This window comes from Hippopotamus amphibius, chromosome 6, assembly GCF_030028045.1.
Source record: "Hippopotamus amphibius kiboko isolate mHipAmp2 chromosome 6, mHipAmp2.hap2, whole genome shotgun sequence".
In the NCBI taxonomy this organism is placed as follows: Eukaryota; Metazoa; Chordata; class Mammalia; order Artiodactyla; family Hippopotamidae; genus Hippopotamus; species Hippopotamus amphibius.
In genome coordinates, this window is record NC_080191.1 from 36,389,272 (window position 1) to 36,402,195 (window position 12,924).

Consider the following 12,924-nt stretch of genomic DNA (forward strand, 5'->3'; position numbering starts at 1 on the left):
TTGGTAGTGAATTTGTTGTAATAGTTACTGCAATTCAGATGTTTCTGAAACAACATACAAATTTAATCCCAGTCTATGGCGAGTCATGTACTATGGCGAGTCACGTACTCTTTCTTTTGCTTTTGTGTTTTGGGCAGAAAAACATGTGTCACACCCTATGCTTTTATCAAACGCTTTGTTCTAATTCCATCATTTAAAAGTTCCAGTGAGCATTCTACTCAATAAAAGTTTTCAGTAGAGAAGCAAATCAAAATATTTTTAGATACCATTTTGCTAAAATGAAACAAAAATCAAAATATGTTGCTGTCAGTTCCTGAACATATTGCCCTGCCTTCAGTGTGGCGAACACCTGAGATTCCTCCATGAGAGCACATGGATTTGCACTATTTCTTTCACATAAATATGTAGTGATAAACACTGTTAAGCAGAACCAGGCATTTCTCAGATGTCAAACTGGCCATCCTATAGGAAGTTGGAAAATATTATTTGCTTCTATCTCTTGAATAACATTGTATGCTCTTTTTTGTTTGTTTGTTCTTGTTTTATTCTTCTGTCGGCTTTTAAAGCCCACTATGTGGTGGGACCCTGAGAAGCGATTCTGTGTGTCATGTGGCTGCAATCCCGTGGGCTCCGTGACACTGCGGTGTGGTAACACAGGAAGATGTGTCTGTAAATCAGGCTTCGTAGGGAAACGATGCAACCTCAGCAGGCAGGTGCACCGACAAGAGGAGCAGCCACAGAGAGTGCAGCGGGTGATGGGGTCTCCCCGGAGGTGGGGTGTCAGCAGCTCCAGCGGGTGCCCTCGGGGAGCCTATCGGCCCGCAGCTCCGGTAATCCCAGAGGCGCTGCATGGCTCGTGCCTCCGCATGTTGTGTTCCATGTGCTGCTGCTGACCTGCCCTGGTGCCATTTTACCAAATAATGGTTGCTAAGTGTGCCAACTGCAAATGCAAAAACTAGGCAATTCCTGATTGAAGTCTTGCCTTTTAAAAATAGCTATCAACATGTTTTTTAAAGCCTATTCAAGTTCATAGGTTCATAAAAGTTTCAACTGCTCATGGGTATGTAGGAAACAAAGAAAAATTTATCTGTAGGAACCTATAATCCTAGAAGGGGAAGGAATCTCGGGCATCATTTGAAGCAAATGAAGAGAACAAACAAATGAATAAATGAAGGGAAATCTAGCAAACAAAGTGACTCCCCCAAGAATATCCAGCCCATTGATCTGACATTTGGCTGACTTTTTATCATAATTAATGATTTTGTTACATTTCCACATTATAATTTTGTTCACATATACAACAAACACAAGAAACATTTTCACACACTATAAATGTACAACATACACAAAATAAGGTAGCATGTCTTCTGCTACAAAAGTTTGGTCCCCCTTCTCACAGGGCAAAACGAAACAAATGTTAGGAGGAAGGAAGTTAGGAAGGGAGAGGGGAGAGAGGAAGAGAGGAGGGAGGAGGGGAGAATAGGTCCAAGGCCAAGTTGCAAAGTACCAGGAGACAGGACTTGCCAGTGTAGAATCAGAGCTTATGGGAGAACTAAGGGTAGGGGATAGAAAAAGGAGATGGAGAAGGAGGAGGAGGGGGGAGGAAATGCGGAGGAGGAAGAGGAGATGGGGAAAGAAGAACAAACTTATGCTTTTATTTCTTGGCTCTTTATTGACATTTTTAAAAAACTAGTTCTGATATCAGACTGCCTCAGGTCAAATCCCAGCTCCAACACTACCTGTAAACTGTAAGACAGTTACTTAAATCTTACTGTAATTCAGCTTCTTTATCTATAGTAGGAACTCCTTCATAGGGTTTGTGTTCACTTGGATCCTCCAAGGAGCAAATGCCAAGAGGTTGACTGGCGGAAGTTCCAATGAAGGATGACGGGGGAGAGAGCATAGTGTGCAGGGAGACTTCTGCTGAAATGCAGGTCTGACCATGTGAAAGGAAAGAGGGAAGGAAATACTGTGTAGAAAATCTCATTGGATGCATTCTGCCCAAATCCCAAATATTTGGCCAGGCCAATAGGGAGTGGCCAAGCAAAATTTGCCCATTGGAGGAATCTTGGATTGGGCAGGAATGTTCTAGTACTTCAGTGTACGAGTCATTGACTAGGAGAAGCGTGACTTCGTGTGAGCTCCTCCACTAGATCCTGAAGAGTGGAAGCTGGGGCTTGTCAATCAGTGACACTCCCATTGCAGGCTCTCTTGCAGGGAGATCCATCGAGGCACTTCCATGGCTGTTACCAGGTTATCATGAGAAGTGTACATAAGATACACATATGAAGCGTTCTTAGTAAATGTTAGGTATTATTACTGTTATTATTACTATTGTTATTAAATGAAGAAATCTTTAAAAGAGATTATGTTTTTCAGAAATAAATGCATACATGTAAAGTTAGAGAAAGGGATGATAACTGATCAATATGTCTCCAGAATATAAATTTAGCAAAATTTTAACCCTGATACATGCCCTTTTCCTACATATCCTACAGCACTGTTGTATGGAGTGGTGTTTTGTCCTGAGACCATTTTTCCTCTGAGTCAGTATGTGTGAGAGTTAAGAGCACAGACTCTGAAGCCAGCCTGGCTGATGTGGAAGCCTGACTCCACAGTTGGTTAGCTGGTGACCAAATTACTTGACCTTTTTTGTGCCTTAGTTTCTGCGCTTTGTAAAAAATTGATCCTAATTACTATCTTCCAGGATTGCCTTGAGATTTTAAATAAATTCATATTTGTAAAGGGCTTTAGAACAGTGCTTGTCACATAGCAAGCACAATATGTGATAGTTTTTATTATTACCTCAAATGAGAATAATTTATGGGAGCTCATCAAACTTCCCACAGAGACTAGACAGGCACTCTCTTCCATATATGTTTTACCTCATTAATCTCAATTACTGACTAAGAATGTTTGTTCCTTAAATTTGTTTACTACAGGGTTTTCCTTGGCCTGTGAAATAATTTTTTGAACACCAATTTATTAAAATTTTATGACTGCAGTTTGGTAGTATTCATTTTGGTATAACCTAGGCTTTAAAACTACATTAGTTAAATATTAGAAAAGTATGATAGAGACATTACTTCTCATATATTTCATTACATAATCAACTTTGAAATTTTTAAAATAACTAATGATTTGAAAGTTTATTTAATATTTTATTGATTTATCCATTAAAGATATATATAGATAGATACAGATAGATAGATATGCTAAGTTAAGCAAACTTAGGAAATAAAGATGAATGTAAAGTACTCTCTCTCCAGTTCACATTATAAGTCAAGAAAATTTGGGAAATAAAGACAAATGCGAAGTACTACTTTTTAAAAAACTTTTAATATATAATGTTCTAGTCTTTTTTTTTTCTATGTATGTATGTTTCTATTTGTGTATATCTGAGTGATATGTGTGTCTTTATGGGTATGTAATTAGAATTATAGTGTATATATAATTTTGTGTTCTGCTTTTTCAAATTTTACTTAATGCTATATTCTACACATATTCATATCATTAAAACTGCTTCAAAACAGGATTTGAATGATTGCATATATTTCATGACATGAATATATCACAGTTTAACTTATTCAACTTTTTCACTAACATTGAACGTTTTAGTGCCTCTACAGTTAGTCACTATGATAAATAATATTGTAATGGGCATGCTTGTACTTTAACCATTTTCTCAATTTCTGATTTTTTCTCTTGGGCATGTATTTAAAATTGTATGTTGATTTGTTTTTATGGATAAAAATATTTTATGTTTTCATTTTTTCTTATAACTGAATTTAATTTCAATATCAAGTGTTAGGTCATTTGTTAGAAGTAAGGCACATTTTCTTCTTTAATTACATAGTGAAATCTGAATTAGAACTAGAAATAAAAATAAGGTCAGCAGCAAATATAAAGATTAAAATGACTATCAAACATAATCAACCCATTTTAGATTTCAAAAACAAAACTATTTTTAGCAACAGTCATTTTAAGAGACTAATTCTCAGTGTGATTTTGTTTTTTAGGACTTATTTTTAATATGTTAACAATAATGGCAAAAATACATAATGAGACATTCGTTTCTCTTTGGGTGGCTCACATTAAATAGCAAGATTTATTTTTACCAAGAAGTAATTATTAAGTCTAATTTTCCAAAATAGAAATTAGTTTTACAAAGAAGTAATTACTGAGACTATTCCAGATTTAAAAGATCATAATAGTGTGACAAACTTCTATATAAAAGACAGCCCTGACATACTTTAAGTAGGATATGTGCTTTTCATTTTTCTGGTAGGAGTGATTTTGAATCCATCAGCATTTTCTAACAGTCACTCTAGGCCTGATAACATGTATTTCCAGAAAGTCAGCCAAAGCTAGTAATGCTTAACCATGGAAGGTTATTTGTTATAAATAGGTAAGAGATATGCCTATGAATAACTCATCAGAGAATGAAAATTTCCCTTCATCTACCTAATCCAGTGGTTTGATATGTGATCTCACAAATCAATTTTGATTGTTAGAATGAAACCCAACAAACCAGATATCAGTCAAACCACTTATTTTGTCAGTACAGGCATAACCTAAGAGTTATATTTATAATGTGAGCCCTATAGTGATGAGTAGAAGTATTTATCGATATATGACAAAAATTAGATCAAATATAAGAGGAAAAAAGATTTATTTTAACTTTAGGCTGCTGGCCAATAATATTGAAAGCATTTTTACCAAGTAAAGGGACTTAATAAGATCTGAAAATCATCAATTCAGATTATTAGGAATGAAACATGAAAAAATTTTAATTAAGTAGAAATGCCACCCTCACTTATTTCCACATTGGCATTAGCATCTTGAGAAGTATAGGGAAAGGCTGCTGAAAATATAACAGACTAAATGATAGTGCCCTAATTCTTCCAATAATCTCAATGGAATTTCAAAGTAATTGAACTTTTCTCTTGGACATTGTAGAAAAAGTCTATTAGATTAAATGACAGGCCAGTTGTCATAACATCAGTGAAGAAACTTGATAACCCCCAGGCTCCTCTTTTCCCACCTGATCTTACTGCGCAACTGTGCCATTGTGAATTAATTGATTTAAATTTTATCTTTCTCTTTCCTCTTCTGTGCCAGCCTGAAACCTTTGGCCTCCAATCAGCAAGGGGGTGTGTTCCTTGCAACTGCAATTCCTTTGGGTCTAAATCATTTGACTGTGAAGAGAGTGGTCAGTGTTGGTGCCAGCCTGGAGTAACAGGAAAGAAATGTGATCGCTGTGCCCATGGCTATTTCAACTTCCAAGAAGGAGGATGCACAGGTCTGTAAATGAGACTAAGCTCTATGCATTCATTATCCAGTTTTGGTGTTTAGGCATCTGTAGCAGTTTGTTCTACAAGGTTCCCAGAAATTAAGGGAAATACACCTTGACAACAAACAAGAACACCATGCAAATAATATTTAACCTAATATGTTATATATATTTTAAAATAAATTAAATGAAATACATTGCAGTTTGAAACACTGCCCTATAAATAATTGTGTTTGCAGTAAAAATCCGACAGCAGATCCCAGATTTGCTGTCTCCCTCCCTGTCTGTGACCTCCATTCAGCCAGTCACTCAAAGGCTACTGCAGCTTCAAAGTCAGATGTTCAATTTTTCTGGTGCCAGTGTTACCTTAGTTTAAACTTTACTCCCAAGCTAATACAGTTCAACTTTTCCTTTTCCTGTTGCAAAATTGGTACAAGGATCAGGGAAGTTAATATCATTTTCTGGTACAAAAAAATGTTTTCATCTACACTCAGGTGCCTTGAAAACTGTGATATTCTGAGAGAGAAATAAGTTGGCTCTAGATATTTGTTAGTTCCTGAGAGAATGCAAGCCAGGCTTTCTAACCATGGCTCCGTCAAACAGTCCTCTCACACGTCCAGTCACAGCCTTCCTGCAGATCCTGAATGAAGAAAATCGGAATTAGCACACTACAGATGAAAGTAAAGATTGAACATTTGCCTTGATTTTATGCCACTAAGTTGAAATTAACCCCTATTCCAGCAATTACTAGGTTGAATATTACCCTTGTTTACTGAACTCACTGATTCAGCATTGATGATACTCTTATACTCTCAGCACCATGATAAATACATGGCAATATTTTAAGACATTACTGTTGACTACTGTAGCAAATTTATGTGAGAAGTGGCAGGAATAATATTTAAAATTCCTTTAAAAACCAGTACCTTTCAGATATTCTCAACCACTTCTGATATATAGTTTTTATCATAAATTAAGCCATTATAAGTTATTCTGAATATTATAATTGTAGATCCTCTAAGAATCTATAAATGATCTCTAAGCCAATATCTGTATGTACTAAAAAATTTATAAAGTTGCATTTTAAAATATACTCTGTTCTTTATAAATACAATTCTCATTAGCATTTTTACTTAATATAAGTTGATGAAAAAGTACTACACATTCAAATATATCCACACCAAATATATCCACCAGAAATTATAAATATCAAAAACATTATTTAAAACTATGAAATGGTGATAACATTTTAGAAATGCAAACTTAGTAGCATTCGAACCCAGAGAAGCAGAACAACAACAACAACAAAAACCCCACAAGACAGGCCGGGTAGCATGATGGTTGAGAGCATGAGTTTCACCAAAGAGCTTGGATTTGTTTAATGGCTCCACTAACAACTACTTATACCACCTTAACTGAGTGACCTGGCCTCGCTGTCCCTCTGCAAAATTCGCATCTATTAAGTCAGGGAAATAATAGTATCTACCTCACTGAGGTTTTGTAAGAATTAGTCAAGTTAATGGCTATAAAATATTTAGAGTAATGCCTGGCACTTCAGTGCTATATGTGTTTTATCATCATCATTGTCATTTTTATTTTTAATATTATCAATTGTAGTAAACATTCTGTTTTGGCGGGAAAAACTAGCTAATTACTCGTCTTCTTCTTATTCAGTGTTATGCTTCCATTGAAGAACTACTTAGAGAATTTCTACTTGCAAGTAATGGTTAGACTATCCCAAGACATTTTTAGCACATAAGTTTAAACATAACGTGAAATATTTTTCTTCTTAATAAATGGTGCATGTAAAATAAATCCTTTCACTTAAAATTAGCAGCACACAGTAATAATAAAAAATAACGGCTAACATTTATGTCAAGTATTGTGCTAGACATTTTTCACAGCTGGGATAGAATGCTGTGAGCAATGATAATTGTGATCCCTTGAAAAGTGAACTTAATCAAATAACCTAAATGCATTTTTTAAAAGATTTAACCACCATAGAACTAATTAAAGATTTTTCATAGCATTAGTCTTCTATTTGAATCTGAGTATTTGATGGTATTTCTCTTTCGCTTCTTTGATTTGAAATGCTGCACTAAAATATACTCAGCAACTGAGTCAACTATAGCTAAATAGTGGCATGCATCCCTTGTCTTGAATGGCTTTGAAGGTCTTCTCAAATCTTTTTTTTTTTCCTTCAGATCTTATTTTTGCATTCTTTGAGAAAGTGCAATGGATAGGGATGTTTGCACTCTTCATATATCATATCGTAGCTAAGAAAATGAAAAATGCATTGAAAAGAAATAAGGCAGGTGGTAAATGAAGCTCAAAAATATTTATATATGTAAACATATTTCTAGAGTTCAACCATTTAAAATATTTGCAAAAGTGAAATATCCTGATAAATGTCATTTGTAATTAGATATATGATATACGGAATTTAGGAAGCTTATTAAGCTTATTGGTTTTTATTGCAAATCTGAGCCATCCACACGAAGGAAATATTAATCTACACAGCATAGAAACATTAGTTATGAACTTAAATATAGAAACAAAATTGTAACCTTGATAGTATCTAGATATAAGGGAATACAGTTAACAGGGAATCTGATGCATAAGTTCTATTTACCCTTAATTGAAAAACTAAAAATGTTTTACCTTTTAAAATTATTAAATGAAATTCAGTATATATTAATTGAACAACCCCTCTGAAATACACTGTACTATGATATAAAAGATGAATGAGGTGACTTGTCATTTTCAAGAATCTTTAACCACGGTATGGAAAATAAGACAACACAAATCACACACACACACAAAACACAAATATAAAACCTGACACTTTATATCAAATTATTTTTTTCTTTTTTATCCTTTCACCTGTGAAGCTTGTGACTGTTCCCATCTGGGTAATAATTGTGACCCAAAGACTGGTCGATGCATTTGCCCACCCAATACCATTGGAGAGAAATGTTCTAAATGTGCACCTAATACCTGGGGCCACAGCATTACCACTGGTTGTAAGGTGAGTGAATTGCTTTATTTCATCTCATAATGTCTTTTAAAGGATTTCCATTTTGGTAGAGCTCCGTAGTTGGGCATTTCAAAAGTCAATATTATATTACAAAACGATACAGAACTATCACTATAGTGTGATTGCAGGTATTGATCAGTATCTTACATTTTATTTGTGGGAAAGATATTAAAGTAAGTGCACATTTATGCAGCTTCATCCATGATACTTACAAAAAAAAGGAGGAAAAAGAAACAAAAATTCTAAAATAAAACCAGAAACATCTATAACTTCATACTTACACACAATGAAATATATCTGCAAAGAACAAGAAAACTAAGAACAAATTAAAAGAATTTGCCAAAAATCCGTAAGAATTTCCCCCAAATTATACCTAGGCATCAGTTTTCAGGAAGTAGTTGAGGGGATTCTGGAAGAGTCATATAAACAAACTTTAGGTTACAAAACTTCCCACTTTTTTCCATGAGTGGAACATAGAAAGTGGTGTGACCAGACTCACATTTAGAGAAATCTATACAGCTTCAGGGTAGAAGGTTGCTTATAAGGCTGTTGCAAAAATGTTGGTGAGAGTTGACAGAAGTTTGGCCCCAGTCAATTATCTGCTAGCTTTATGGGGCAGGCTAGGTTATAGAACTCTTACAGTGATATGGCCTGCTGAACTCACGTATTTAGGGGGTGAGAAAGAGAAGGCTTAGCGTTGCCTGCCAGCTTTTGCTTTTCAACAGGTGATGGTATCATTTACTGCTAGAGGGGTTATAGAAGGAGATGCAAGTTCAAAAAGCAAAGGTAATGAGTTCAGGGTTGTCAGCTTCTTGTGAGACTTCAATTAAATAAAATACAATTCACAAGGTGATGAGTTTGATCAATGATTACAGTTGTATATCTATCCTTTGTGCTCCATTGAAGACTACTTCCCCTCCCCCCGCCACCAATCAGCACCAGGAAACTACTCTTTTCCATAGAATGAAAATTTCCACAGATTCACATAAATATAGTCATACTCCATGTTGTTGTTTGGAGGGTGTTTTTGTTTGTTTGGGGGGATTATTTTTAGTTTGGCTTCCTCTAACTTAGCATAATGCTTTTGTAATTCATCTATACTGTTGCATATATCAACAGATTGTTCTTTTTAATTGTTTGACATTTTTTCATTGTATGATATGCTATGTCTTGTTTATTTATTTACCTTTTGATGCGCAGTTGGGTCATTTCCAGTTTGGTCCTATTATGAATAATTTTGCTGCGACCATTAGTGTATGAAAAAGTCAAAAACAAATGTATAGACACATTTTCATTTCTCTTCATGAGCACACCTCACAATCTTGCCAATACTCAAGATTCTAAATCTCTTTTTATTTTAAGCATTCCATTGGGTGTCTGTTCATATATTGTATTTCCTTATTTTTTTGTCCAACCATATTAGGAGTAATTTTGTTTTATGTCAGTCATGTATCTTTTGGGGTGAAGTGTCTATTCAAATCGTTTGCCTATTTTTATTTTGGGTTGTTTGTTTTCTTAGTAATAAGTTGTAAGAGTTCTTTATATCTTCTTGATACTAACCCTTTAATACATCTAGTTCTGCAACTATTTTCTCTTAGTATATGACTTGCTTTTTAATTCCTCTAAGTATCTTTAATTTTTATAAAGATTAGCTTATTATCTTTTTCTTTCATGGTTCATGCTTTTTATGTTCTATCTAAGAAATAAATTTATATTTCTTAAAAGTCTCAAAATCTCTCCTGTGTTTTCTTCAAGAAGTTTTACAGTTTTATGTCAAAAGTTTGGGCCCATATTCAATTTTCAATATTAAATTTTATATACAGTGTAAAGTAATGGTCAAAATTCACTTTTTTCTGGGTGTCCAATTTTTCCAACACCAATTGTTGTAAAAGCTATCTTATTTTCCCCATTGAATTACTTTGATTCCTTTATCAAAATAAACTGACCACATATGTGTTCACACATTTCTGGACTCTATTCTGTTTCATTGATTTATGTCTATCCTTATGCTAACAGCACACTGTCTTGATCACTGTAGCTTTCTAGCAAGACATGAAATTAGATGGTGTAAGCTCTCCAACCTTGTCCATCATTTCCAATACCATTTGGTTACACTGAATCCTTTGGATTTCCATATAAATTGACAACTCAGCTTGCCAATTTTTTTTATCAAAAAGCCTGCTAAGATTTGATTGGGATTACATTAAATCTGTAGGTCAATTTGGGAAAAATTGACATTTTAAGAACATCAGATCTTCCAATGTATGAACATGGCATAACCTTCCATTTAGTTAAGTCTTTATCATTTTTCTCAATGATGTTTTATAGGTTTTGATGTGCAAGACTTGCACTTGCATTGTTAAATTTATTGTTGTATTTCATATTTTTAATGCAAATGCTATAATTTGTTCCATTACAGTTTCTAATTGTTAGTTACTAGAATAGAAAAATACAGTTATTTTTATACATTAACCTTCTATACCGCAATCTTCCTAAGCTTATTAGTTTTACTTGTTTTTTTGGTAGATTCATTAGGATATTCTATCTAGACAATAGTGTCATTCGCAAATTGAGTTTTACTTCTTCCTCTCCAAACCATATGTTTTATTTCATTTTCTTGACCTATCGCAGTAAATTGCTGACTAGAGGAAGTTGGAGCAAACATCCTTGCCTCATCCCTTATGTTAAGTAGAAAGCATCCGGTCTTTTATAATTAAGATATAATGAAGAATGATGTTAGCTGTATTTTACTCATAGATGCTCTTTATCAATTTCAGGATGTCTGTCATGTTCCTAGATTGCTAAGAACTTTTATCAGAAATGTCTGTTCAATTTTGTCAGTTAAATTTCTGCATCTATTGAGATGATCGTATGATTTTTCTTAAGTTGTTAATATGGTGAATCATATTGATTGATTTTCAAATGTTGATCCAACTTTGCATCCTCAAATAAACCCTGCTTGATCATGGGGGATTATTCTTTAAAGTTACTTTAGATTATATTTGCTAGCATTTTGTAAATGGTTTTTGGATCTATATTCATAAGGAATATTGGTTTATATTTTTCATAGTGTTGTTTTCCAGTTTTGGTATTGGGGTATGGCTAGCCTTATGAAATAGATTGGGAAGTATTACTAATTCATAATTTCTGAAAGAATTTGCATAATCAATAAAATAGAAAGCAAAAATATTCTAGAAAAAAAGTCAGGGAAGCCCAAAACTGAGTCTTTGGAAAGATTAATAAAGTTGATAATACTCTAAGAAGACTGATCAAGAAAAAAAGAAGAAACAAATAAAATCATGGAAGAAACAAATAAAATCATAAATGAAAAAGGGGAAATAACTATAGGTCCTATAGACATTAAAAGAATAATATGGGAATAATCTGCACAACTTAAAATGATAAATTTGATAACATATTAAATGAACTGAATGGAGGAGTGTTTGCAAAGGATTATTTTAACATCCCCCCTTTTTTTTCTTATTTTGAAGTTAATTTGCTCTTGTGTTTCATGTTTCTTAAGGTGAAAACTTAGATCATTGACTTGAGATCTTTCTTCTTTACTAATATAAGCACTGCATATTATAAATTTCATTCCAGGCACTATTTTAATTGTATCCCATACATTTTGATATGTTGTATCTCAATTTTCATTGTTTAAAATATTCTTACTTATTTTTGAACCATTGATTATTTAGAAGTATGTTTTTTAATTTCCAAATATTTGGGAGTTTTCAAGAACTCTCTCTGTTATTGTCATCTAGTTCTGTATTGGTCTGAAAACATAGTTTGTAGTTTTTAGTCCTTTTGAATGCTTTTTGTCTCAGAATCATATCCATTTTGATTAACGTGTCCTTGAAAACAAGGATGTGTTGTGTTCTGGTGATGTTGGATAAAATCTTCTATAAAAGTCAATTATCCTTAATGATTTTTATGTCTGCATGTTTTCTCAGTTCCTGAGGCTCTTGAGCTATGCTTGTGATCTGTTTCTTCTTTCAGTTCTCTCAGGTTTTCATTCATGTATTTCACAGCAGTGATATTAGGTGTATACTCATTTAAGATTAATCTATTTTTTTGAAAGGTTGATGCCTTTATTGTTATGAAATGCTACTGTTTATCCAGGAACAACATTCCTTTCTGAAGTGTACTTTTTTCTGATATTCATATAGCTATTCTGTCTTTCTTCCGATTGGTGTTTTTGTGGTGGTATACATTTCTAAACATTATCATTTATTCCATCTCTTTTTAAAAATACTTTAATGTGTTTCTTTTAGATAGCATATATTTAAATCTGTTGTTTATCTCATCTTAATGCTTCAGCCTCTTAATTTGAGTATTTAAATCATTTCCACTTAATGTAATTATCAGTCTGAATGCATTAAGTCTGCATTTTGCTATTTGGTTTTTATTTGCCCAATTTGCTCTTACCTTCATTTTTCTACAATTCTGCCTTACTTTGGATTGAGTAATCTTTTTATAATTACATTTTATATTCACTTTGATTTCTTAGCTCTACTGAATTATTTAATATTTTTGTCGTTGTCTAGGGATATACATCTTTAACATTTCGTAAAGTACCTTAAAATAATGTTTT

At 33.5% G+C, this 12,924-nt stretch overlaps 1 protein-coding gene across 1 annotated transcript in view; it reads left to right on the forward strand.

Annotated features, from left to right (window-relative positions):
• Window positions 1-12,924, forward strand: part of LAMA2 (laminin subunit alpha 2) — a 604,135-nt gene that overhangs the window by 403,626 nt on the left and 187,585 nt on the right. Inside the window, exons 21-22 of the mRNA XM_057737971.1 lie at window positions 5,122-5,302; window positions 8,185-8,321. Coding sequence (XP_057593954.1) covers window positions 5,122-5,302; window positions 8,185-8,321 — 318 coding nt within the window. The remainder of the gene's footprint in view (window positions 1-5,121; window positions 5,303-8,184; window positions 8,322-12,924) is intronic.